Source organism: Hyla sarda, chromosome 2, assembly GCF_029499605.1.
Source record: "Hyla sarda isolate aHylSar1 chromosome 2, aHylSar1.hap1, whole genome shotgun sequence".
NCBI lineage: Eukaryota > Metazoa > Chordata > Amphibia > Anura > Hylidae > Hyla > Hyla sarda.
In genome coordinates this window covers 467,840,683-467,866,573 of record NC_079190.1, presented here as the reverse complement: position 1 = coordinate 467,866,573, position 25,891 = coordinate 467,840,683, and the positions used below count along the sequence as shown (strand labels likewise).

General features: G+C 44.4%; 1 protein-coding gene across 2 annotated transcripts in view; it reads left to right on the top strand.

The window, feature by feature from the left end:
* Positions 1-25,891, top strand: part of CYYR1 (cysteine and tyrosine rich 1) — a 214,946-nt gene that overhangs the window by 105,637 nt on the left and 83,418 nt on the right. Inside the window, exons 2-3 of one of the 2 annotated variants that reach the window (XM_056559452.1) lie at positions 400-448; positions 19,411-19,832. In XM_056559452.1, coding sequence (XP_056415427.1) covers positions 19,763-19,832 — 70 coding nt within the window. In that variant the 5' untranslated portion in view covers positions 400-448; positions 19,411-19,762. The remainder of the gene's footprint in view (positions 1-399; positions 449-19,410; positions 19,833-25,891) is intronic. The other variant, XM_056559453.1, reaches the window with a different exon arrangement.

Sequence of the window (25,891 nt, the reverse complement as noted above, 5' to 3'; positions counted from 1 at the left end):
GCCATGAATACCAGAAGAGCGAGAGGAAGAAAAATACACATCCTATTTGGAGATAGAAATCTGTGAATGATATTAATAGACAATTATGTCCATAAACAGCAGTCATTTCTTCTCCGCACGGCGATTTCTGTGCTCTGAATGTTAACTCGCTCCTCTGTTGTACAGAACCGGCGCTGCGAGCAATCACTTGTTGAAAAATGATCACAGAAACACTTATCCATATCTCAGCCTAAGTATCCCATTAATTTTAATGCTAAAACCGCTTTGGGAAATCTAAACAAATTTTTATTCCTTTTCCCAACCTGGGAGTAGCTACAAGTTGTAGGCCAAAACACATTTCTAGGTGACATAGCTCATGCCCCGAATTTACGGTGATTGAGATTTTCTTCTATTTCAAAGGAAAGGCTGTGGAACATCGGCTACACCCAGAGGCGCACCGGATATGTAGGTTGTGATACACTTGTTGACTCTATGTACATGCAGATTTACATTACAATAACTAGTCATAAGGAGTATGAATATCAAGCTGAAGAATAGTGGTCTCCGATGGTAGCTGCCCGGGGAGTGCACAAACGGTAACCCATAGAATGCTGAATTTTGTACTTTTCTAACAACCGGACAGTCACATGTTGCAGATCCTTGGTGTTGAATATATCAGAGGAGGCTTCTCCTAATATTTATGATTACACATATGAGAATCTTTTTGAAATTTATTTTGGATCTGATTCTATCACATCTGTCATTCCTTTCAATTCAGATTCAAAGGCTGGTTCAGATTAACCCCTTAATGACCACGGACGTAAATGTACGTCCTGGTTTGGTGGTACTTCCCGCACCAGGACGTACATTTATGTCCTGTGTATGACCGCAAGTATCAGAACGGTGCTCGCGTCATACACGGCAGGTTCCAGCTGCTAGCAGCAGCCGGGGACCCGCCCGTAATGCCCGACATCCGCAATTGCGCGGATGTCCGCCATTAACCGCTCATGCCGTGATCAATACAGATCTGCGACATGGCAGTGCGGTACTTTAAATGGATGATCGGATTGCCCGCAGTGTTGCCGCGGCGATCCGATCATCCAGCATGGCGGCCGGAGGTCCCCTCACCGGGCTCCGGCCGTCTCCCGGGGTCTTCTGCTCTGGTCTGAGATCGAGCAGACCAGAGCAGAAGATCACCGATAATACTGATCGGTGCTGTCCTATGCATAGCAATGAACAGTATTAGCAATCAAATGATTGCTATAGATAGTCCCCTATGGGGACATAAAAAGTGTTAAAAAAAATTTTTTTTAAATGTAAAAATAAAAAGTAAAAAAAAGGGAAAAATCCCCTCCCCAATAAAAATTTAAATTGTCAGTTTTTCCCATTTTACCCCCAAAAAGCATACTTTTTTTTGTATAAACATATTTGGTATTGCCGCGTGCATAAATGTCCAAACTATCTAAATATAATGTTAATGATCCCGTACGGTGCATAGCGTAAGCATGTCCAAAAATGCTGCTTTTTTGTCTCATTTTCTTCAAAGAAAAATTTATAAAAAAATTATCTAAAAGTTTATATATGCAAATGTAGTATTGATAAAAAGTACAGATGAGCCATATATCGCCCTATATATGGAAAAATGAAAAAGTTATAGGTGGTCAAAATATGGCAATATTAGATTACTGATTTTGTACAAAAAGTTTTAGATTTTTTTTAAGTTGTACAAAAATATAAAAGTATCTAGCCATGGGTATAATTTTAATCGTATTGACCCACAGAATAAAGAACACGCTATTTTTACCGTAAAGTGTATAGTGTGAAAATAAAACCCTCCAAAATGCGCAAAATTGTGGTTTTCATGAAAATTTCCTCCCTAAAATGTTTTGGGGGGTTTGCCGTACATTTTACGGTAAAAGGAGAGGTTTCATTACAAAGTACAATTGGTGACGCAACAAACAAGCCCTTATATGGGTCTGTAGATGGAAATATGAAAGAGTTATGGATTTTAGAAGGCGAGGAGGAAAAAACGAAAACGCAAAAATAAAATTGGCCTGGTCCTTAACCCCTTAAGGACAATGGACGTACTCCTACGCCCCCGTTTCCGAGTCCTTAAGGACCGAGGACGTAGGAGTACGTCCTGTCCATTCCCGGCCCCCCACCGCTAGCCGGAGGGGAGCCGGTGCCCGATACCTGCTGAAATCGTTCAGCAGGCATTGCGGCATATCGCCCAGGGGGGTCATTATGTCCAGCGATCTGCGGCGATTCCGGGTCAATCGGGTCTCCAGTGACCCAGTGACCCGGAATTACTGGCTGATCGGAGACGGCCCCGAACAGCCAAAGCCAGCAGGGGTGAGGTGGCACTGGTGCCACCTCACGATCGCCCTGATTCGTCGGCCGGTTTACCGGCCGACTAATCAGGGTGCCTGCTGCGGGTGTCACTCCCGCAACCCGCTCCGCCCCTCTTCCAGAGGACGTGAGCGGGTGCGGGAAGAAGACCCCGGGTGCTGGGGACCCCAATCCCCGGCGTTAATGTTGGGATCGGGGCCCCAGGAGCAGCGGCGGTGAGGGACTGACCTGATGCGGCGTGGAGCAGCAGCAGGAGGTGAGTGACAGCCTCCTGCTGTTGCTTAGCAACAGCTCCCAGCATGCAAAAAGGGCATGCTGGGAGCTGTAGTTATGCAACAGCAGGAGGCAGACCACCACAACTCCCAGCATTCCATTATGGGCATGCTGGGACTTATAGTTTTGCAACAGCTGGAGGCACATTTTTTCTATGGAAAAGTGTACCTTCAGCTGTTGTATAACTACAACTCCCAGCTTGCACAATCAGCTAAAGTGCATGCTGGGAGTTGTAGTGGTGCATCTGCTGGTTGCATAACTACAACTCCCAGCATGCCTGTTGGCTGTCGGTGACTGCTGAGAGTTGTAGTTTTGCAACAGCTGAAGGCACACTGAGTTAAGTAGCAAACCAGTGTGTCTCCAGCTGTTGCATAACTACAATCCCCAGCATCCCCAGCCAAAGTAGTATGCCTCCAGCTGTTGCATAACTACAAGACCCAGCATGCCCTTCCGCTGTCCGTACATGCTGGGGGTTGTAGCTTTTGCAACAGCTGAAGGCACACTGGATGCAAAACACTGAGTTTGTTACCAAATTCGGTGTTTCACAACCAGTGTGCCTCCAGCTGTTGCAAAACTACAGCTCCCAGCATGCACTGATAGACCGTACATGCTGGGAGTTGTAGTTTTGCAACAGCTGGATGTTTCTCCCCCCCCCCCCCCCCCCCCAATGTGAATGTACAGGGTACACTCACATGGGCGGAGGTTTACAGTAAGTATCCGGCTGCAAGTTTGAGCTATGGCAAATTTTCTGCCGCAGCTCAAACTGCCAGCGAGAGACTACTGTGAACCCCCGCCCGTGTGACTGTACCCTAAAAACACTACACTACACTAACACAAAATAAAATAAAAAGTCAAAAACACTACATATACACATACCCCTCCCCTCCCCTCCCCAATAAAAATAAAAAAACGTCTGGTACGCCACTGTTTCCAAAACGGAGCCTCCAGCTGTTGCAAAACTACAACTCCCAGCATGCACTGATAGACCGTACATGCTGGGAGTTGTAGTTTTGAAACAGCTGGATGTTCCCCCCTCCCCAATGTGAACGTACAGGGTACACTCACATGGGCGGAGGTTTACAGTAAGTATCCGGCTGCAAGTTTGAGCTGCGGCAAATTTTCTGCCGCAGCTCAAACTGCCAGCGAGAAACTACTGTGAACCCCTGCCTGTGCGACTGTACCCTAAAAACACTACCCTAACAAAAAATAAAATAAAAAGTAAAAAACACTACATATACACATACCCCTACACAGCCCCCCTCCCCTCGCCAATAAAAATGAAAAACGCCTGGTACGCCACTGTTTCCAAAACGGAGCCTCCAGCTGTTGCAAAACAACTACTCCCAGTATTGCCAGATAGCCACTGACTGTCTAGGCATGCTGGGAGTTTTACAACAGCTGGAGGCATCCTGTTTGGGAATCACTGGCGTAGAATACCCCTATGTCCACCCCTATGCAAGTCCCTAATTTAGGCCTCAAATGCGCATGGCGCTCTCACTTTGGAGCCCTGTCGTCTTTCAAGGCAACAGTTTAGGGCCACATATGGGGTATCGCCGTACTCGGGAGAAATTGTGTTACAAATTTTGGGGGGCATTTTCTGCTATTACCATTTTTAAAAATTTTAAATTTTTGGGAAACCAAACATTTTAGGTAAAAATTTTTTTTTTTTTTTTTTACATATGCAAAAGTCGTGATTCACCTGTGGATTATTAAGGTTCACATTACCCCTTGTTACGTTCCCCGAGGGGTCTAGTTTCCAAAATGGTATGCCATGTGTTTTGTTTTTTTTTGCTGTTCTGGCACCATAGGGGCTTCCTAAATGCGGCATGCCCCCAGAGCTAAATTTGCTTTAAAAAAGCCAAATGTGACTCCTTCTCTTCTGAGACCTGTAGTGCGCCAGCAGAGCACTTTTCACCCCATATGGGGTGTTTTCTGAATCGGGAGAAATTGGGCTTCAAATTTTGGGGGGTATTTTCTGCTATTACCCTTTCTAAATATGTAAACATTTTGGGAAACCAAGCATTTTAGGTAAAAAAAAAATGGTTTTTTTTTACATATGCAAAAGTCGTGAAACACCTGTAGGGTATTAAGGTTCACATTACCCCTTGTTACGTTCCCTGAGGGGTCTAGTTTCCAAAATGGTATGCCATGTGTTTTTTTTTTTTTTTTTGCTGTCCTGGCACCATAGGGGCTTCCTTAAGATGACATGCCCCCCAAAAATCATTTGTCGCTCCTTCCCTTCTGAGCCCTCTACTGAGCCCGCTGAACAATTAACATAGACATATGAGGTATGTGCTTACTCGAGAGAAATTGGGTTTCAGATACAAGTAAAAATTTTCTCCTTTTTAGCCCTTGTAAAAATTAAAAATTGGGTCTACAAGAACATGCGAGTGTAAAAAATGAAGATTTTGAATTTTCTCCTTCACTTTGCTGCTATTCCTGTGAAACAGCTAAAGGGTTAATACACTTACTGAATGTCATTTTGAATACTTTGGGGGGTGTAGTTTTTATAATGGGGTATTTCTTTTATGCCTTTTATGTCTTTTATTTCTATGTCTTTTATGGGGTATTTCTAATATGAAGACCCTTCAAATCCACTTCAAACCTGAACTGGTCCATGAAAAATAGCGAGCTTGAAAATTTTGTGAAAAATTTCAAAATTGCTGCTGAACTTTGAAGCCCTCTGTTGTCATCCAAAAGTAAAAACTCATAAATTTTATGATGCAAACATAAAGTACACATATTGTATATGTGAACAAAAATTTTTTGAATATTTTGAATATCAATTTTCCTTAAAAGCAGAGAGCTTCAAAGTTAGAAAAATGCAAACTTTTCATTTTTTTCATCAAATTTGGGGATTTTTCACCAAGAAAGGAAGCAAGTTACCATAAAATTTTATCACTTAATTAAAGTAGAATATGTCACGAAAAAACAATCTCGGAATCAGAATGATAACTAAAAGCATTCCAGAGTTATTAATGTTTAAAGTGGTCAGATTTGCAAAAAACGCTCTGGTCCTTAAGGTGTAAAATGGCCTGGTCCTTAAGGGTTTAAGGTTAAAATGGGCTTGGTCCTTAAGGGGTTAAGAAATGTTCCAGCTGCCCAGAAAAGTCTGGTAAGACACTTTGAGGTCTTCTAGAACTGTTTCCTTAACCCCAAACAGCATTAGTAATGTCAAAGTGAGAGCAACATATACACACTGTCAGGTTTGTATTCCTTTTTAAATTAAACAATTGTCCAAATATTATCACCTTTTGAGGGCAGATGCCTGAAGGTGTTTATACACGTACAGAGACAACAGAAGGAGCTATGGGTTTTTCAAAAGCTGTCAGAAAAACGGGTTTGGAGGACTTAGATACGAAAGTCATGGCAGGCAAGGAGGACAACCAATCAGCACCCCATGAGTACATCTCAGGGGTGCCAACTGGGTCACTAGACATCAGGGATGAATGCCAAAATCTGTTTAAATGTTGCAATTTCTATTCATCACATTTTTTGACAGAAGCACCCACACAATGTAACTGCAGGGGTGCGATGGGTTTCCAAGCCAACCAGAGGCCTTTTAAAGGACTCCGTGCTGGCAATTCAGCAGGGATGTAGCTAAAGTCTTGTGGGCCCTGGTGCAAGGAGTCAACTTGCCACCAACCCCCCTTACTCAGCATGTGCGACTCCACAGCATGTCCCCCACCCAGCACATATCCCACTTAGCATTTCCCTATCTTGCATGTCCCCATCATGCATGTCCCCTTCTCAACATGTCCCCATTCTGCATGTCTCCTCCTAAGCATGTCCCCATCCTGCATTTCCTGCCCTAAGCATGTCCCATCCTGCATTTCCCCCCTTAACATGACCACATCCAGCATATGCTCCTCCACAGCAGTGAGCCCATCCAGCATGTAAGCCTCTTTAGCATGTTGCCCTTAGATTGTCCTTTTTGAGCGCGGCCCCCCCAGTATGCCCAATTCAGCATGTTTCCCCTAAGTATGGGCCCGTTCAACATGTCCTTTCTACAGTATGTCCCCATTCAGCATGTCCCCCCCAGTATGTCCCCGTTCAGAGCATGTCCCTCCCTCAGTATGTCCCCATTCAGCACGCTCCCCCCTTAGAATGTGCCCATTCAACATATGTCCGCATTCAGCATGTTCCCTTTTAGTATGTCCTTGTTCGGGTGCATTCACACGGAGTAAATGAAGAGTAATTCACGCCGAAAAATGAAAGGCGGAAAAAATAATTTTATTTTTGCGCAAGATTCGCAGGAAAATTTGCGCGGAGATGGGGGAGAAAGAATTGAAGGGTTTTTCAGCCATTTCTGTGTGAATTCCGTGCAAATTCCGTGCGAAAACGATGTCGGGCGGATTTTTTTTGTACCATTGACTTCAATTGATTTCTGCTAGCAGATTCCGCTTGTAGAATGAACATGCTCATTCTTCAAGCGGAACGGAATTCAGCGTCGGAATTCTGCTAGCAGAATTTCCGCTGTGTGAACAGGACAGCGGAAATAACATTAAAGTCAATGGGCAGAGGAGATGTGCATTAATTTGGAGCGGAGAATTCAAGAGGAATTACTCGAGTAAATTCCTCTTGAATTACTCCGTGTGAACGCACCCTTCAGCATGTCCCTCCCTCAGTATGTCCCCATTTAGCATGTGCCCGTGCTCAGCATTTTTAAAAACTTACCTTAGTGCAATATACACTAGAGGAGGAAGGGAAGGGCTTCCCTTGTCCTGTACTTTTTGAGACCTGTCTCTCCTCCTTTCCACTCATTTCCCCTGCTACAGATGAAGGGCAGGAGTGGGTATTCAGACAGTAGGCGGGGTAGAGCCAGAGTACGCCCATCCCAACAATTTGTAGCACGTCCGGGGCTCCGGCTTTTGGTTTTTCTGCTGGTATTGGGGGTGTCCAGCAGAGCTGCATCAATGGGTCGACATTACTCAGAGATGCAGCTCCTACAAACAAGGAGGCAGAAAGCCTGGGCGCCTATTATTTAGTGTCAAGGGGCCTGGTTGCAATTGAAACTATAGCATTCTCTATAGCTAGGTCACGGCCAATCGGTGATCTGCTACTATAGTCTGCCTCAGGAATAAACTCAAAGCAATATCAAATTCTAAAATGTAAGATTTACATCCCATAAAAAATGGGAAAAAAATTATCAAAAAGTCACATACATGTATAAGTGGTACTGATGAATAATACAAAAGCTGTGTCCTCAAGGGGTAATCTTATGATGCCGATGTGCTCCGTTTCATGATAAACAACACTTTTTCAAGCATTATATCAAGAGACTCAGTAAACAAAATATTACAATTTTGGGCCCATAAGAAGGGAACTCTCCAGATCTCAATCCCATTGAAAAACATGAGGTCAATATTGAGTTTTTACATAAACCAGATGTATTTGTCAATAAAACTATTAAATTCAGTTACCATAGAAACATCTGACTAAAAGATCTAAAAGCACCAAAGCAGCAAACTTTGTAAAAAAAACAAAACAAAAAAAACTACATCTGTGTTAGTTAATTAGTTGGTGGCTTTTAGCTCCCTACTATGTGAGTGATCATATATATATGGCACTAATATCTATGAGGGGCATTTACTAAGGGGTTTAGTCATTTTTTTCTGACAATTTTTGGCACATAATTGTCGCAATTGCGCCTACCCTATAAATTGTGCGACTTTCCCTAGCAAGAGCTAGAAAGTAAAAAAAACATTTCCCGCTTAATTTACGCAAGTTTTCAGTTTTGACTTGCAGTGGTCAGGAATTTATTAACTGAGACAGTCGCAGTTGCGCAATAAACTGTCGCAACGGCCGTAAAAATTGACTAAATTTACTCCAGCTCCAACATGGAGCAGGAAAAGCTACTGCCGCCCGGGCTCCGACATACTTTCTCCCCGCTGCCCTCACTGCGCTACCGGGACACTACAGTGATTTATATCCCCCCTCTCACCTGCCAGCGCCACACAACTCCTTACAGTGAGGACATGCTGGGAGTTGTAGTCTTGTAGCAGCGGGAGCTGAGCGGCGCGGGCGGGAGACAAGGGGGGGGGGGGGGGTAGCGGGGAGACCGTATGAGGAGCCCGGACGGCTGCACTGTAATGTCAGCCCGGGCTCCTGCCCTGAGAGCCATAGGCTTTGGCTGTCAGGGCATGCTGGGTGTTGTAGTTTTGCAACAGCTGGAGGGCCACAGTTTGCAGACCACTGGTGGGTGGTCTGTAAACTGTAGTCCTCCAGCTGTTGCAAAACTAAACAGCTGAAGGGGACCGGCGAAAACGTTCACTTACCCTTCCGAGGCTCCAGCGACGATCGCTGACGGAGATCGTCGCGCGGCACTGTCGCGCGGCAGTGTCGTGCAGCGCTGGATCCTACGGAAGCCGGTAAGTTGCGCAAGCTTCCCAACCAGTGTGCCTCCAAATGTTGCAAGACTACAACTCCCAGCATGCCTGGACAGCCTTTGGCTGTCCAGGCATGCTGGGAGTTGTAGTTTTGCAACAGCTGGAAGCACCCTTGTTGGGAAACACTGGCCTAAAACAGTGTTTCCCAACCAGGGTGCCTCCAGATGTTGCAAGACTACAACTCCCATCATGCCTAGACAGCCATTGGCTGTCCAGGCATGCTCCGAGTTGTAGTTTTGCAACAGCTGGAGGCCCACAGTTTGCAGACCACTGGTTTGTGGTCTGTAAACTGTAGTCCTCCAGCTGTTGCAAAACTAAACAGCTGAAGGGGACCGGCGAAGACGTTCACTTACCCTTCCGAGGCTCCAGCGACGATCGCTGTCGGAGATCGTCGCGCGGCAGTGTCGCGCGGCAGTGTCGTGCAGCGCTGGATCCTACGGAAGCCGGTAAGTTGCGCAAGCTTCCCAACCAGTGTGCCTCCAAATGTTGCAAGACTACAACTCCCAGCATGCCTGGACAGCCTTTGGCTGTCCAGGCATGCTGGGAGTTGTAGTTTTGCAACATCTGGAGGCACCCTGGTTGGGAAACACTGGCCTAAAACAGTGTTTCCCAACCAGGTTGCCTACAGATGTTGCAAGACTACAAGCCCCAGCATGCCTGGACAGTCAAAGGCTGTCCAGGCATGCTGGGAGTTGTAGTCTTGCAACATCTGTAGGCAACCTGGTTGGGAAACACTGGCCTAAAACAGTGTTTCCCAACCAGGATGCCTCCAGATGTTGCAAGACTACAACTCCCAGCATGCCTGGACAGTCAAAGGCTGTCTAGGCATGCTGGGAGTTGTAGTCTTGCAACATCTGGAGGCACCCTGGTTGGGAAACACTGTTTTAGGCCAGTGTTTACCAGCCAGGTTGCCTCCAGATGTTGCAAAACTACAAGCCCCAGCATGCCTGGACAGTCAAAGGCTGTCTAGGCATGCTGGGAGTTGTAGTTTTGCAACATCTGGAGGCAACCTGGCTGGGAAACACTGGCCTAAAACAGTGTTTCCCAACCAGGGTGCCTCCAGATGTTGCAAGACTACAACTCCCAGCATGCCTGGACAGCCTTTGACTGTCCAGGCATGCTGGGGCTTGTAGTTTTGCAACATCTGGAGGCACCTTGGTTGGGAAACACTGTTTTAGGCCAGTGTTTCCCAGCCAGGTTGCCTCCAGATGTTGCAAAACTACAACTCCCAGCATGCTTAGACAGCCTTTGACTGTCCAGGCATGCTGGGGCTTGTAGTTTTGCAACATCTGGAGGCACCCTGGTTGGGAAACACTGGCCTAAAACAGTGTTTCCCAACCAGGGTGCCTCCAGATGTTGCAAAACTACAAGTCCCAGGTTGGGAAACACTGTGCCCGGCCTCCGCCCCACCTTACTGTAAGGGCATGCTGGGAGTTGTAGTCCTGCAACTGGGGGCAGGGGACAAGCTTGTCACTTGCCCACACATCTCCTGCACCACACAACTACAACTCCCAGCATGTCCTTACTGTAAGGGCATGCTGGCAGTTGTAGTCGTGCGGGGCGGGAGATGTGTGAGCAGGTGATAATAAATGTACTAACCCATTTTTTTTGTTTTCTTCTCATTTCAGATCCGTGTATCCTGTGGACTCCTTCGGATTCGGTGGACTACTTTGATGACCAGCGTTTTTCTTTGTTTGATTTTAATAAAATGGTTAACGAGGGCTTGTGGGGGAGTGTTTTTTGTAATAAAAATTTTTTAAAACCTGTTGTGTTTTTTTCTTACTTTACTAGACAGGCTTAGTAGTAGAAGCTGTCTTATAGACAGAGCACATTACTAACTTGGGCTTAGCGCTAGCCACAAAAAACAGCTAGCGCTAACCCCCTATTATTACCCTGGTACCCAACGCCACAGGGGTGCCGGGAAGAGCCGGTACAAACAGGCCTGGAGCGTCAAAAATGGCGCTCCTGGGCCTAAGCGGTAACAGGCTGGCGTTATTTTGGCTGGGGAGGGCCAGTAACAATGGTCCTCGCCCACCCTGGTAACGTCAGGCTGTTACTGTTTGGTTGGTATTTGGCTGAGAATGAAAATAGGGGGGACCCTATGCAGTTTTTTTTTTAAATAAATAATTAAATATATTAAAAAAACGCATAGGGTCCCCCTATTTTTATTCTCAACCAAAAAAAAAAGTGTAAGTACATTTAGGGAGAAAAAAACTGTGTTAAAAAAATGTAATAAACACACACACACACACACTAAACACCGTTTACCACTTCTGAGCCATGACTACAATTTACAGTGATCCCTCAATGGCCTCAACATACAATAGTTTCAACATACAATGGTCTTTTCTGGACCATCGTAAGTTGAAACCAGACTCAACATACAATGCTACAGACAGTCCAGATCTGTGAAACGTGTCAATGGCCGGAAGAACCAACCAATCAAAATGGGCATTCACTGGTAAAACCCCTGTATTACTGAAGTGTATGCACTGACTGGTGTCTGGTATTACATGTTCTGTACACTTTACCTGTATCAGGGTTAGCTGCTCTTTTGGACACCAGGTGAGGGCGACTCCATTACTTGTTTGGGACATTGCCTGTACTGTACAGGACCCCTGAAGAAGCTCCTGTCCTCTACATAGACCAGTGTTTCCCCAGCAGGGTGGCCCCATCTTTTGCAAAACTACAACTCCCAGCATGCCCGGACAGCCTTTGGCTGTCCAGGCATGCTGGGAGTTATAGTTTTGCAACAGCTGGAGGCTCCCTGCTTGGGAAACACTGACATAGACAGTAATTTACAGCTCCCAGCAGATCTTTATTACTTTTATATGTAAGGATTTGCTTTATCTATATCAGTTATCTACTTATTTTTCTTTGTCACTTTTTCCTATTTTGGATGACATTTTGGTGCCTTTAGAACCAATTACCAGGTTTCCATAGAGTTATGGTCTCAACATACAATGGTTTCAACTTACAATGGTTTTCCTGGAACCAATTAATATTGTAACTTGAGGGACCACTGTAGTTATTGAATTATTTAGATGTGGTGAAAAAGCTAAAAAAAAACTCAAAAACAAAAGATCCAGAAGGAAACCTAGCAGCCAAACCTATTCAGACAGCAGGAAAAAGAACAGACTATTTTTTCTACTACATGAAGTAAATTTCCCACTTTTGCCTATGTGTGCCAAATTTATTAATGCCGTGCAACAATTTAGTAAATTTGTCGCACATAGTCAAAAATGAAGTAGAAAAAAACAGGGTAAAAAACAGACTACATAGTAAAAGATTAGTAAATGCCCCTCTATATCTTTAATAATTGCTAGCTATGCCGTTATTTCAGTTTTTTTTTGTCATTGGCTGGTTGGGGCCACATTTTGCTTCACTATGGGGCCCTAATTTTCTGCTTAATCTCCTATAGGAAAACCTGAAGAACAACTTTACAAATATAGATAGACCAATCTAATCTAGTCTTTTACATTTCTATTTTGACTTGGTAATAATACTTAGAAAGGAGCACGTATAGAATGGTGCAAATACTTTTTCACAGGAAAAAGTTCACACTGTGTTCTTCACAGGTCTCTAACAGCATCTGCAGGTTCAGACTATGGAATTTCTACCTGCAATTCTGCTTGGAAATTGCAGGCAAAAATTCTGCTTACTAAAATGTATTATGTTAGTGAATGGATTTTCCGTTCACCAATTCACACTTCAGAATTTTTGAAGCAGAATTTGTGAACGGAAAATTTGCTTTCACATTTCCTCGAAATCTCTAGACAAATCAATGTTTTAAGTTTAGTGGAGCGTATTGTATTACGTATCAATTTTGCACCTAAAAATCCATATGATGGTTTATTTTTTGCGCCACCAAATCTACTTTGTAATGACATCAGTCATTTTACCCAAAAATCTACTGTGTAACTGGAAAAAAAATCATTGTGAGACAAAATTGCGAAAAAAAACGCCTTTTTGTAACTTTTGGGAGATTTCTACACAGTACATTTCTCGGTAAAAATTACACCTTCTCTTTATTCTGTAGGTTCATACGATTAAAATGATACCCTACTTATGTAGGTTTGATTTTGTCATACTTCTGGTAAAAAATCATAACTACATGCAGGAAAATGTATTCGTTTAAAATTGTCATCTTCTGACCCCTATAACTTTTTTATTTTTCCGCATATGGGGCGGTATGAGGGCTCATTTTTTAAGCGCCGTGATCTGAACTTTTTAGCGGTACCATTTTTGTATTGATAGGACTGTTATACTGTAGTCCTAAGGGCCTAGTTACTGTGAAAGGCTGGTGTTGTAGACAAATACTGTTTTAAGCGTAGTGAAGCGTATTGTTCTCCCCTCATAAGTGCATACCACGTACATACATCTACGTGGTGTACCATTGTGTTCCTGTTAAAGTCTTAAGGGCCTAGCTACTGGGAAAGGCCAGCCAAAAGTACACACCTGCTGCTGTTCTAGACAAATACTGTTTTAAGGGTAGTGGAGCGTATTGTCCTCCCCTCATATACGTACTTCTACCATCATTGATTGGTTAACTCGGTCATCCACTTCATCACAAGTGACATCTGACACCCCCAATCAACAGTGGTGGGTTCAGCTCCACTATTTAGTGAGGACGATCTACTAGAGGACAGTCAGCAGCCAAGAAGTGGAGGAGTCATCCGCCGCTTCCTCCACTAGGCGGGCAAATAGGGATGAGGAGAGGGGTGTGGGAGATGGTGTTGGGAGCGTTCAGGCTCCTGAAGCAGACACAGTTGAGGAACCTGAGAAGGACCTCAGTGACGTGCAGACACAACTCGATGATGATGAAAATGATAGCACTTGGGAGCTGGGTGCAGGGGCTTCATCATCATCAGAAGAAGAGGGTTGCAGGTTACCCAAGAGGCAGCAGCTGAGCCAGCAAGGTGGTAGCATGGTTGGCAGTCAGAATGGTGGCAAAAGTGGGAAGTCTGGAGCCAAATGTGCCCGGGGTAGACCTGGGAGAACCGTGGCGCTGATGTGGTGGTCCAGTCTGCTGCATCACCCAGCGGCACGCCGCTCCCTGTTTCAGTCAACCAAGGCTCCACCACCTCAGCAGATGGAAGCAATCTGTCATACCCATCTTCTGTCGCTACTGCTTCTCCTACTTCCAGTCATTCCACCAGCAATCCATCGGTGAAGCCATGTCCAAGAGACAACAGTATGCGCCCACTCATCCAACGGGTCAGAAGCTGAATGTGCTCCTGTCCAAGTTGCTGGTGCCGTAGTCTCTCCCTTTTCAAGTGGTGGACTCTGCACCTTTCAAAGAACTGATTTCTTGTGCAGAGCCAAGGTGGAGAGTCCCATGCTGTCATTTCTTTGTCATACCAGCCGTGCACAATTATGTGGAACAGAAGGTGGGCCAGTCCTTGAGCCTGTCGGTGTGTACCAAAGTGCACGGCAGCGCCGACGTGTGGAGCTGTAACTACGATCAGGGATAATACATGTCCTTTACGGCCCACTGGGTAAATGTAGTTCCTGCACAGCCACAACGGAAACTTGGACAGGTCACACCGCTTCCGCCACCACGGTCTCAGGCCGTTGGTCCTGTGACAGTGTGCGACTCCGCCTCCTCATCCTCCACCGTGTCCTCAGCCTCCACTGCACGGACAAGTCTCAGTGCCCCTACAGCATACCATGTGTGCAGGACACGGCGGTGTCACGCTGTTCTTCACATGGTTTGCCTTGGCGAACCGAGTCACACAGGGGAGGAACTGCTAAAAGTCATTCATCAAGAAATCGAATCATGGCTTACTCCACGAAAACTGGAAATGGGAACCATGGTGACCGACAACAGGAAGAACATCTTGTCTGTGCCGCAACATGGAAGCCTGAGCCATGCGCCCTGCAGGGCAAATGTGTTCAATCTTGTTGTCAAGCGGTCCCTGAAGTGTTCCCCTCATCTGCAAGACATCCTAACAGTGGGAAGGAAACTTTGCATGCACTTCAGCCACTTGTACACCACAAAGTACACCCTCCTTGAGCTGCAGCGTCAGAACGGTATCCCCTAACATAGTCTGATTTGCGAAGTTTTCACATGTTGGAATTCCATCCTCCATATTTTGCACCAACTATACAAACAGAGAAAAGCCATCACTGATTTCTTGATGATCCAACCGGATAGGTGGACTCCCCTGTGTAACTTTAATGTTAACCAGTGGCAGCTCATACGTGAAACCTGCCGTTTGCTCAGGCCCCTTGAGGAAGCCACATTATTAGTCAGTATTACGAGATGAACAACGTCATTCCACTGCTTCATTTACTACAACACGTGTTGGAAACGATGGCTGGTCGGGGGCACTGGAGACGTGGCGCCTACATCTCACGTCCACATGAGCCCTGTGGGGGAGGAACTGGAAGAGGAGGGGGAGGGGGACGGTGGAGCACAGTTTAGGTTTCGCCAAATGGGTGGTTTTTATAGTCATCCCACAGGAAAGGAGGAGCAGGAGCAGCCAGAGGAGTTAGAGAGTTACGAGGAAGACGATACAGAGGACCCAGACACACCGTGGCAGTATGCAGTGGAGATGGAGTCAGGGAGTCCCTCCGAGTCACTTGCACAAAGGGCATGATGCATGCTCACTTTCTTGCGTACTGACCGCCGAATTGTCACCATTCTGGCTCTCCATCTTATTAGACCCTCGCTACCGGCACAAAATGGGGGCCTTTTATACACCTACTGAGAGGGAGGACAAACTGACCTACTACAGAGACATCCTATGTAGTCAGTTGGCTGATGCCCATCGTCCATCCTCTCGCAGGTCTGACTCGGGGGGCCCTCTGCGCTCACCTTCCACTGCTATGGCTGCTGGAGAGGAGTGGGGTGGCAGGAGCAGTACCAGCTCCATCAGCAGCAGCCTGAGTCTTCAGTCACTAATGAGTAGTTTTCTTCACCCGCATAGTGAAGCAACACATCATCAGCCGGTAGACATGGAGCAGGACCTAAGCCAGCAGGTTGTGGCATACCTTGACATGACCATGCCAACACACTTTGAAGATCCGCTGGACTTCTGGGCAGCCAAACTTGATTTGTGGCTACAACTAGCAGAGTTTGCCCTGGAAAAGTTGTCATGCCCGGCCAGCAGTGTGCCATCAGAGCTGGTGTTTTGTACGGCGGGGGGCCATAGTAACCCCAAGTCGTCTGACCTTTGTGTAGATGAATCAGGCATGGATCAGCCAGGATTTCCACATACCAATGCCTGATGCATCAGAGTAGATTGACCATGGTGCCACAGTAACATTTCACAAATATGGATAGTGCAAAATATATTTAAGGCGCTGCTCCCCAGTTACAGACATTCCTCCGCATCAGACCTGAAGTAAGTATTGAGGATATGCATTAGCTAAAACTTAACATTTCTTAGGATAAAATATGTACTCAACATTTTTTTTAAATCAAACAAAAGGAAAGGTGTGCAAAAAACACCATGTGCCACCTACACCACCAAGTATTGATGTGATGCAAAGACCTCTAAAAGGTGGAAGGGAACAATGTATGGTCCATTGTAACCTGTGGGGGTAAAAACTTCCCCTGTAAGGCCCTACTCTAGCATTATTAATTCCCTAAAGAGGGCGGCCCCTCACAGGAACCTTTCCCTATTTCCACCTACAAACACTGCCATTTCCTAGGGTTTTTAGGTTGAAATAGGGAGAGGTTCCTGTGTGGGGCCGCCCTTTTTATGGTGAGTAACACTTGCCAAGAAGGGAATTAATAATGTGAGAGTAGGACCTTACAGCAGAAGTTTTTACCCCCACCGGTTACAATGGACCATACGTTGTTCCCTTCCATCTTTTAGAGGTCTTTGCATCACATCAATACTTGGTGGTGTAGGTGGCACATGGTGTTTTTTGCACACCTTTCCTTTTGTTAAATAAAAATAAACATTTTGGGTACATATATTTTATCCAAAGAATATTATTAAAAGTTAAGTTTTACGTAATGCATATTCTCAACACTTTTGCAAAAGAGACCGTTTTCTTCTGAATACCTGCCTCAGCTATTCTGATCCTGCCACCCACCTGATGCCGCACATCTGATGCCAAGTTCTCCTTTTTTCACCCACCTTTTTTCACCCACTGCCCCACTCTGTCACCGGGTCACTTTCAGGATTCATGATGCTGCTGATGCCATCTCCAGGCTGTCTCATTCTGCCACCATATGTTCTCCTCATGCTGATGCCACCTCCAGGCTGCCTCATACTGCCACCATATGTTCTCCTCATGCTGATGCCAGCTCCAGGCTGTCTCATACTGCCACCATATGTTCTCCTCATGCTGATGCCAGCTCCAGGATGTCTCATACTGCCACCATATGTTCTCCTCATGTTGATGCCAGCTCCAGGCTGTCTCATACTGCCACCATATGTTCTCCTCATGCTGATGCCAGCTCCAGGCTGTCTCATACTGCCACCATATGTTCTCCTCATGCTGATGCCAGCTCCAGGCTGTCTCATTCTGCCCCCATATGTTCTCTTCATGCTGATGCCACCTCCAGGTTGTCTCATTCTGAGACCATATGTTCTCCTCATGCTGATGCCAGCTCCAGGCTGTCTCATTCTGCCACCATATGGTCTACTCATGCTTCCGCCAGCTCCAGGCTGTGCCATTCAGCCACTATATGATTCCTCTTGCTGCCACCAACTCCAGACGGTGTCATTCAGCCACTATATGGTCTCCTCATGCTGCCGCCAACTCCAGGCTGTGTCATTCAGCTACTATAGGGTCTTCTTTTGCTGCCGCCAACTCCAGGCTGTGTCATTTTGCCAGATGAAGGTCTCCTCATGCTGCTGCCACCTCCAGGCTGTGTCACTGTGCCACCATGTGTTCTCCCCATGCTGCTGGAACATTAATTAAAACTTTTAGGTTCATCTATTTAAAATCTTCAGTTTAAATGTTAAAAAATATCTTTAATCTTTTTCAATTGTGAGGCCCTATGGTCTGGTCAGGCTGTTGCCACCTACATGCTGGGTCATTCAGACACTGTATGGTCTCCTCATGCTTCCACCACCTCAAGGCTGTGGTATTCAGCCACTATATGGTCTCCTAATGATTCCGCCACCTCCAGCTTGTGTCATTCAGCCACTATTTGGTCTCCTCATGCTGTCGCCACCTCCAGGCTTTTTCATTCAGCCACTATATGGTCTCCTTTTGCTGCTGTCAACTCCAGGCTGTGTCATTCTGCCAGATTAAGGTCTCCTCATGCTTCTGCCACCTCCAGGCTGTGTCACTGTGCCGCCATGTGGTCTCCTCATGCTGATGGCACATTAAATAAAACTTTTTAGGTTCATCTATTTAAAATCTTCAATTTAAATGTTAAAAAACATCTTTAATATTTTCAATTGTGAGGCCCTATGGTCTCGTCAGGCTGTTGCCACCTCCAGGCTGGGTCATTCAGCCACTATATGGTCTCCTCATGCTTCCGCCACCTCCAGGCTGTGTCATTCAGCCACTATATGGTCTCCTCTTGCTGCTTCCAACTCCAGGCTGTGTCATTCAGCCATTATATGGTCTCCTCTTGCTGCCACCAACTCCAGGATGTTTCATTCTGCCAGATTATGGTCTCCTCATGCTGCCGCCACCTCCACGCTGTATCATTCAGTCACTATATGGTTTCCTCACACTGATGCTACCTCCACGCTCTGTCATTGTACCACTCTGCGACACTGATTCTAATAGCGATGCCTGTAATCTGCATGTCATACTGAATAACAGTATGATTTCACTAACACAGCGCATTCCCTATACGGGTTACGGCAAGGCAAAGTGTTCTACACCCCTATTGAGGATCTCTCTAGGCCACAAATAGCCATTTTTAATAGAAATTTACCGCAAATAAATTCGGACCAAACCCCTTTTTTTAAAAAATTTTTAAAATTCGCTCATCTCTAATTGTTAGACCGATTCGTTAAAGATGCACTTTTCTTGACAGACAATTGTGTGGTTTTTGGGAGATAAGGAAATGCTCCTTAACTTTTGATAAAGAGAGACATTTAAAACAACTTACTTTTTTTTTTTTTTTTTTTAAATCACTATTTATAAAAATCAAAAATATTTTGCCTACTATTTCAGGTTATTAAAAATGCTATTTTTTTTTTTTGGGGAAGAATTTATTTATTGATTGATTTGAGTATTTATTAGGAGATAAGGAAATGCTCTTAACTTTTTATAAAGAGAGGCATTCAAAACAACTGCCAAAAAAATAATAATAATAAAAAAAAAAAGACAATATTTATTTAAAATAAAAAAAAGAATCAAAAATATTTTGCTAACTATTTCATTTAATAAAAACATTCTATTTTTTTGGGAAGAATTTATTGATTTGTGTATTATTATTATTTTTTTTTTTAGGAGATAAGGAAGTGCTCTTAACTTTTTTTTCTCTTTTATTTAGAGAGACAGAGGCACCTGGAGGATATCACACACTGAGCTGTATCTTTAAAGAGGGGGGAAACACTTGCCACCCACCAAGCAGAAATGTGAAATCTGAGAATGGAGGCATCAGGAAAAGCTATTGGGATACAAGAGGAAGGAGAAGGGAATTCTCACACACACACAAAGAAAACCTGTGGGGGGGACACAGCAGCCTCACAGCTCCATAGGAAGGAGGCTGCGGATGACAAGGACACGGTCACATCCAGCCAATCTATATAGGTTATCGCTCGTTATATGACGTTGTCTCCAGCCTGGATTCTCGCGTCCTCCTGTCCTCGTCATCGGAGAAACTCGTTGCCTCTAAAATTTGGATGGACATAACTGGGGCATCCGGCCACACGAGTCTGCGGACAGCGCTGCTGCTCTCAGCTTTCAGCACAAGTAAGTCCTTCCAATATTACTTTGTTCATTAACTTTGTTAGCGTGCCGTTGGCTGTCCGGGCATGCTGGAAGTTGTAGTTTTGCAACAGCTGGAGGCACCCTGGTTTGGGAACACTGCATTAAACATTGCAAACTGAAATAAATGAGGGCAGGGTCAATACAGATATATTAGGAATGAGTTTGTCATTTGGCACAAAACTTTGTTTTTTATATATTAATAGTAAACCTACTCCACTATATTGATACTACGTTTTTACTAGTCCTTTTTGTTTTGTTCGTTTTTTGGCAAAAACGCCACGAATGCCGGTGATAAGGCGCAACGGCCAGATTTTAGCTGAAAGTCAATCAGGATTTAGGAAACGCCAAATCCCTTTGCCGTTTTGTCCTTTGATATTATTTTTTTTTTGTTTGTTTGTTTGTTTTTTCACTCGTCTCTCGTGTTTTATTGCAGTTTTGGGCTGAGTGGCAGTATTCCAAAATGGCAGTAGGTTTAGAATATGGTGTTTTTTTCCCCAAAATGTTGGTGCTTCTCTCCTATAGAAGTATGTAGTAGCAAAAAATTAAAAAAAAGCCATAAAAAGTGCAATGTGGGTTTAGCATTTGCGTCCCCCCCCCCCAAATCCTTGAGTTGCATAATGAAAGAGTCACATGTCTTGTCATGATATAGATACAGAGGGAAACTGCCAAAATAAAAATAAAAATGCCAAGACTAAAACTCACTATTTAAAAAAAAAAAAAAAAGTTACATAAACTGCATCTTGAGAGCGCAAATTGACAGGGCAGTTTTTTGTGGTGTTTTTTTGTTGTTGTTGTTGTTGTTTTTGTTTTTTCAGGCCAAAAAATATGCAAGAAAAAAAAAGTGGAAACTTAGGGTAAAGGGGTATTCTAGCCCCTAAAATGTATCTCCTATTCAAAGAATATCCCAGAATTCTTACTCCCCCAGAAATCATTAGAATGGGGCACTGAACGGTGGGTCGGTGCGCTCCATCCATTGTCTATGGGGAATGACAGGAAAAAAACAAACTCAGTACTGATGTATCTCTGGCACCCCCATTGAGCGGTGCTAACCCCATCATTCTATGTAGTTGGAAAAGATAGGGCCCAGTTTTTGGAGATCAGACACTTATTCCCTATCCTGTGACTAGGGGATATATTTTTAGGGGCTGGAATAGCCCTTTAAGTGAGAACGTTAGCAAAAGTTCGGTTCTGCTACATCTGTAGGTACAGAAGTAGGATAAGAGGGACAGGACAATTCATGTCAATGGCTGTCCGGGCATGCTGGGAGTTGTAGTTTTGCAACACAATAGTTTGGAAACCACTGGTTTGGATAGTAGTTATAGGGTTAGGTGTAAGAAAAGTTCTCTAGGCACTATACTGATGGATATACTATATATACTCGTGGATTTCTGGATGGTCATAAAAAAGTATATAAATCCGCCCTATTAAGGGTAGAGGAATATCTGCCCAAATCTTCTGCTGTTTCTGGATTATCGGATGACAATTACAGGAATGTCACGGTTATTACAAGGGGTCGAGAATGTGGCTGCATAGAATACGCACCCTACAGAAGACAGGACAGCACGCTGGTGTACACATTGGCAGACAGACAGGAGCACCAAATGGCGGACCTTTTGGCTGACAGCTGTATACACTAATACACACTGCAGATTGGCGTCTGTATTGGCTGGAGACAGGTGTATATACAGTCTGATGTGAAGAGTGTTATTTATTGTAAGACCACGTTATCAAAAGTTCTGGATTATCAGACAGTCATAAAGAGAACATTATAGGGAAGTGTTTTCCAACCAAGGTGCCTCCAGCTGTTGCAAAGCTACAACTCCCAGCATGCCCAGACAGCCTTTGGCTGTCTGGGCATGCTGGGAGTTGTAGCTTTACAACAGCTGGAGAAACCCTGGTTAGGAAACACTGTTTGTGGTTGGGAAACACTTACTGGATGAAAATATTATGTCATGCTTGTAGTGTTACTCAAAGCAGAATTTTCATAGTGTGCATGGGCCCTAAAGGTGCATATATTCCTTCAATAGCTGTTGGCTGAAATATAAATTCCAATTGCTCTATAAGCTTGAACAGTGGGTTCATGTGTTTTCAGTGAAGAGAGTAAGGGTAAGCCGATGGTGGCTTGTCTTTCCAATAACAAAAGGGTCGGGCACTTAAAATTCAACATGTCCGACCCTCCTCTTCAAATGTTGACAGAATCATGAGGTCCCCATACACTTTAAACCAGTGCTTCCCAACCAGTGTGCCTCCAGCTGTTGCAAAATTACAACTCCAAGCATGCCTGGAAAGCCTGTTCACTTTTAGCCATGACTAAGGACTTTGGGTCAGAAACCCGTCGGTTTTACTGATGATGAAGTTTTTATCATGACAAAAGGAAAATTGGAATTTTTTATTAGTCTGTGATTGCCCTTGGGTCAATCGTTATACATGAAATTGGAGGCATCAGAATGTACATCAAGAAATCATAAAAAATGTTGGGTGCCCTACAAGTTTGCAGTAAGTCAGAAACAGTGGCAGATCCAGGGTGGGGGGTGTAGGGGGTGGGAATGGTGGCAACAAGATATATTTTCCCTGTAGGATTTAGGACATCCCTGTGTTCCAAAAGGTCTTTTCGGGACACAAGGATGTCCCGGGTACCTCTCTGCAGCCCTTCATTAACTTTAAAAATGCATTGGGCTACCAGGAGGTAGCGCACGCAGTCCCGTGCTTGCGCCCATAGGAGCAGTGCGGAATGGAGCAGAAGGATGCATGCATGGTAAGTTACCAGTGGCATGTCAGCTTTGGTGCTCCAACTACCACTCCCCCGGTCCCAGGACTTACTGCTATGGCCTATAGGCCAAAGCAGTAGATCATGACCCCGGATTGGAGGAACGGTGGTCGGAACACTGAAGTGGGGCAGTACACAGACATACAGCCTCCATCCATATACTGTATATAGCTGGAGGCTGTATGTCTGTGAGGGCCACTGCCTACCTAATGTTGGGGAACTATGCTGCCACTATAATGCTGGGGAACTATGCTGCCAACCTAATGTGGGGGAACTATACTGCCAACCTACTGTGAGGAAACTCTGCTGCCAACCTACTGTGGAGGAACTATACTGCCACTAGAATGCTGGGGAACTATGCTGCCAACGTAATGTGGGGAAACTATACTGCCAACCTAATGTGGGGGAACTATGCTGCCAACCTACTGTGGGGGAACTATGCTACCAAAATAATGTGGGGGAATTATGCTGCCAACCTAATGTGGGGGAACTTTGCTGCCAACCTAATGTGGGGGGAATTATACTGCCAACCTAATGTGGGGGAACTATGCTGCCTACCTAATGTGGGGGAACTATGCTGCCAACCTAATGTGGGGGAATTATACTGCCAACCTAATGTGGAGGAACTATGCTACCAACCTAATGTGGGGGAACTATACTGCCAACCTAATGTGGGGGAACTATACTGCCAACCTAATATGGGGATATTCCACTGCCCAAGGTTTGGAACATTTTGTTCCAAATGCTGGGTGCGGGCTGTGGGTGTCGTGTTGTCACAGCCACGCCCCTTGTGACATCACACCACACCGCCTCAATGCAAGTCTATGTGCGTGTCTACCACCGCACGATACTCTAATAGTGCCCCTTCTGAGACTTGACTCTGGATCCGCCCCTGGACAGAGATTAGATGAGGCTTAGGGCAAGTATCAAAATCCTGAACAGACATTCATAAGGACTAGAAACACTTAAAGGTCATTTTGATGTTTTTGGGCTCTTTTATGTTTGTGTTAAAACTTAGTGCTGTTTAACACCTGGTTTGATGTCCAAACACAGCACATAGTGGTGATTTTCCTCCTTCTTGTTATTTCATCAGGTTGAGAAGCTTGTCAGGAAACAGGCATTAGTGAACAGATATTTCCCACAATTTAAGCAGTTTTCGCCATGGAAAATCGTTCAAACTGTGCTAAGTACGGAGTGTTTCCAAAATAGATTTTGCGCTTTTCCCGACTGATAACAAGAGAAAGACGATAGTCGTAAGATTTATTACTGATGACAGAGAACATTCTTGAATAGTAAGCATTGTATTATTTTGGCTCTATTTGGCTGGGTTGACAAACAGTGTTTTAATACGTATTTTAGCTAAGAGTGGGACCAGCACAGAGAAAAATTTAAAGATTTGCACCTTTTTCTATATTATGGACCCACTCCTGGCTATGGCTAAAATACCAAATACTGACCAAATACTACTTGTGGTCCCAGCATAAGGTACACCACTTGATAGCATCAGAAAAAATACTTCTCAGACCACACAGTCCTATCTAGGGCTGGCAGCTGTTCCTCCCGACACCCTTCGTATGTAAGCTTAGTTTGGCTGAGCATACATGTGCTCTTAATAGGGAGAGGCAGTAGCCTCTGGCAGTGGCTTATCTCCTTCAAGAACGTTAGGATAGGGCATGTTGGAATACCAAGCTGGCCATACACATTAGATTAATGTTGGCCAAATTCACATATATTGTGTATGGAGGACTCCTAACCCATCTTACAGCTTTCCAGGGAGAGAAAGTTGGATTTCAACACACATAACTATTCTGTTCTCGGGGAAGATAAGCTGCATCAGGGGTGTCTGGTGATGGCTCATTCCCTTGTAAGCTAAGTGTGCAAGTTATGGAGGGCACAGGGGATATAATTGCCAACCAAACAGCCATTCCGCCAACAGCTGTCTGAAGTGTATGAAGATGTGGATTAATAGTGGTCAGTCAATTGGCCAAAAGCCTATGGTCAACTCAACAGCCCAATCTTTCTCCTCCACACCTGGACACCTGGGTTTGGCCACCTCAAGGCCAGTGTCCCAACAAATAGAGCAGAACTGTGTCAGAACTAGTCCATTTAGTAACATAGAAATAACAACAATCATTGATGATGGTAATAGGTTCTTATTGAGGGGCTCATAACTATTTCAACATTGTTTTTATTAGAGTATAAAGACACTACTACTTTACAACATTTAAATTTAAAATTTTTACAAACATTAAACAGAACTGGGAGACTAGGTAACTAAGAAACATCGGAGGGACACATGTCTCCCTAGAAAAATAAACCGTAAGTGTAGAAAATAAAGTATGAAATGATAAACAGTAATCACTAAATAAATAATAACAATAAATGTTGCCCCTTGACCGATGATAGTGGTAATAGTATTTAAATTGTAAAAATTAAAGCTGTAGGCAAGAAAAAGTTATGCACATAGTTCGTTTTGTACAGCTAGAGGTCTACATATCGGATCTTTCTCGCCATCCTTCCATCTCGCTTCACTCTCATACAGCAGGGTTTATGCAGTGTAATGTGATTTGTATGTATAAAGATAGAAATTAAACAGTATCTATATTCCTAGAGGTTTCCCGTGTAAATCAAAGTTATGCAGAATTATAATAAGATTACTTTCGAAGAAATATTCTCTAGGGTACACCCGGTAAATGGAGAGGTGAGTCTCAGGGTATTCACGTTTGTTTGGGGAAATGGTGCAACCAGGACTTCCAATTTTGGAAGCATTTTATACCTCTATTTGATTTTCATGTATGTTTGTTCCTCTAGATAATTACTAGATACCTATCTGGGACATTGATAGATTTCCAAAATCTTGCAATAGAGAGTCTGGTAGCTATAGCCAAGTGGCAGATAGGTGATCTCCATTCTGATAATATGCGTTCTAAACCAATATCTAATAAAACGAATTCTGGTGTCATCGCGTTGGGTTTACCAGTAAGAGAACAGGTCAGATCATTTAAACCTTTTTTGAGGTTGCATAACCTAGGACACGACCAGAAAACGTGCAATATAGAGCCAATTTCGCATGAGCCCCTCCAGCACCCATCAGAACAGTCCGAGTAAATAAGGCTAAGTTTTTTAGGTGCACAATACCATCTGGTTTACATTTTATAGTATTGTTCCCAATGATTTGTACAAGCCGTTGATTTTTTGAGAAGTGACATTGCTTTGAGTCAGTCCTGTGGATTGAATTTTTTTCCTAGTTCCTTCTCCCATTTAGCATAGGAAG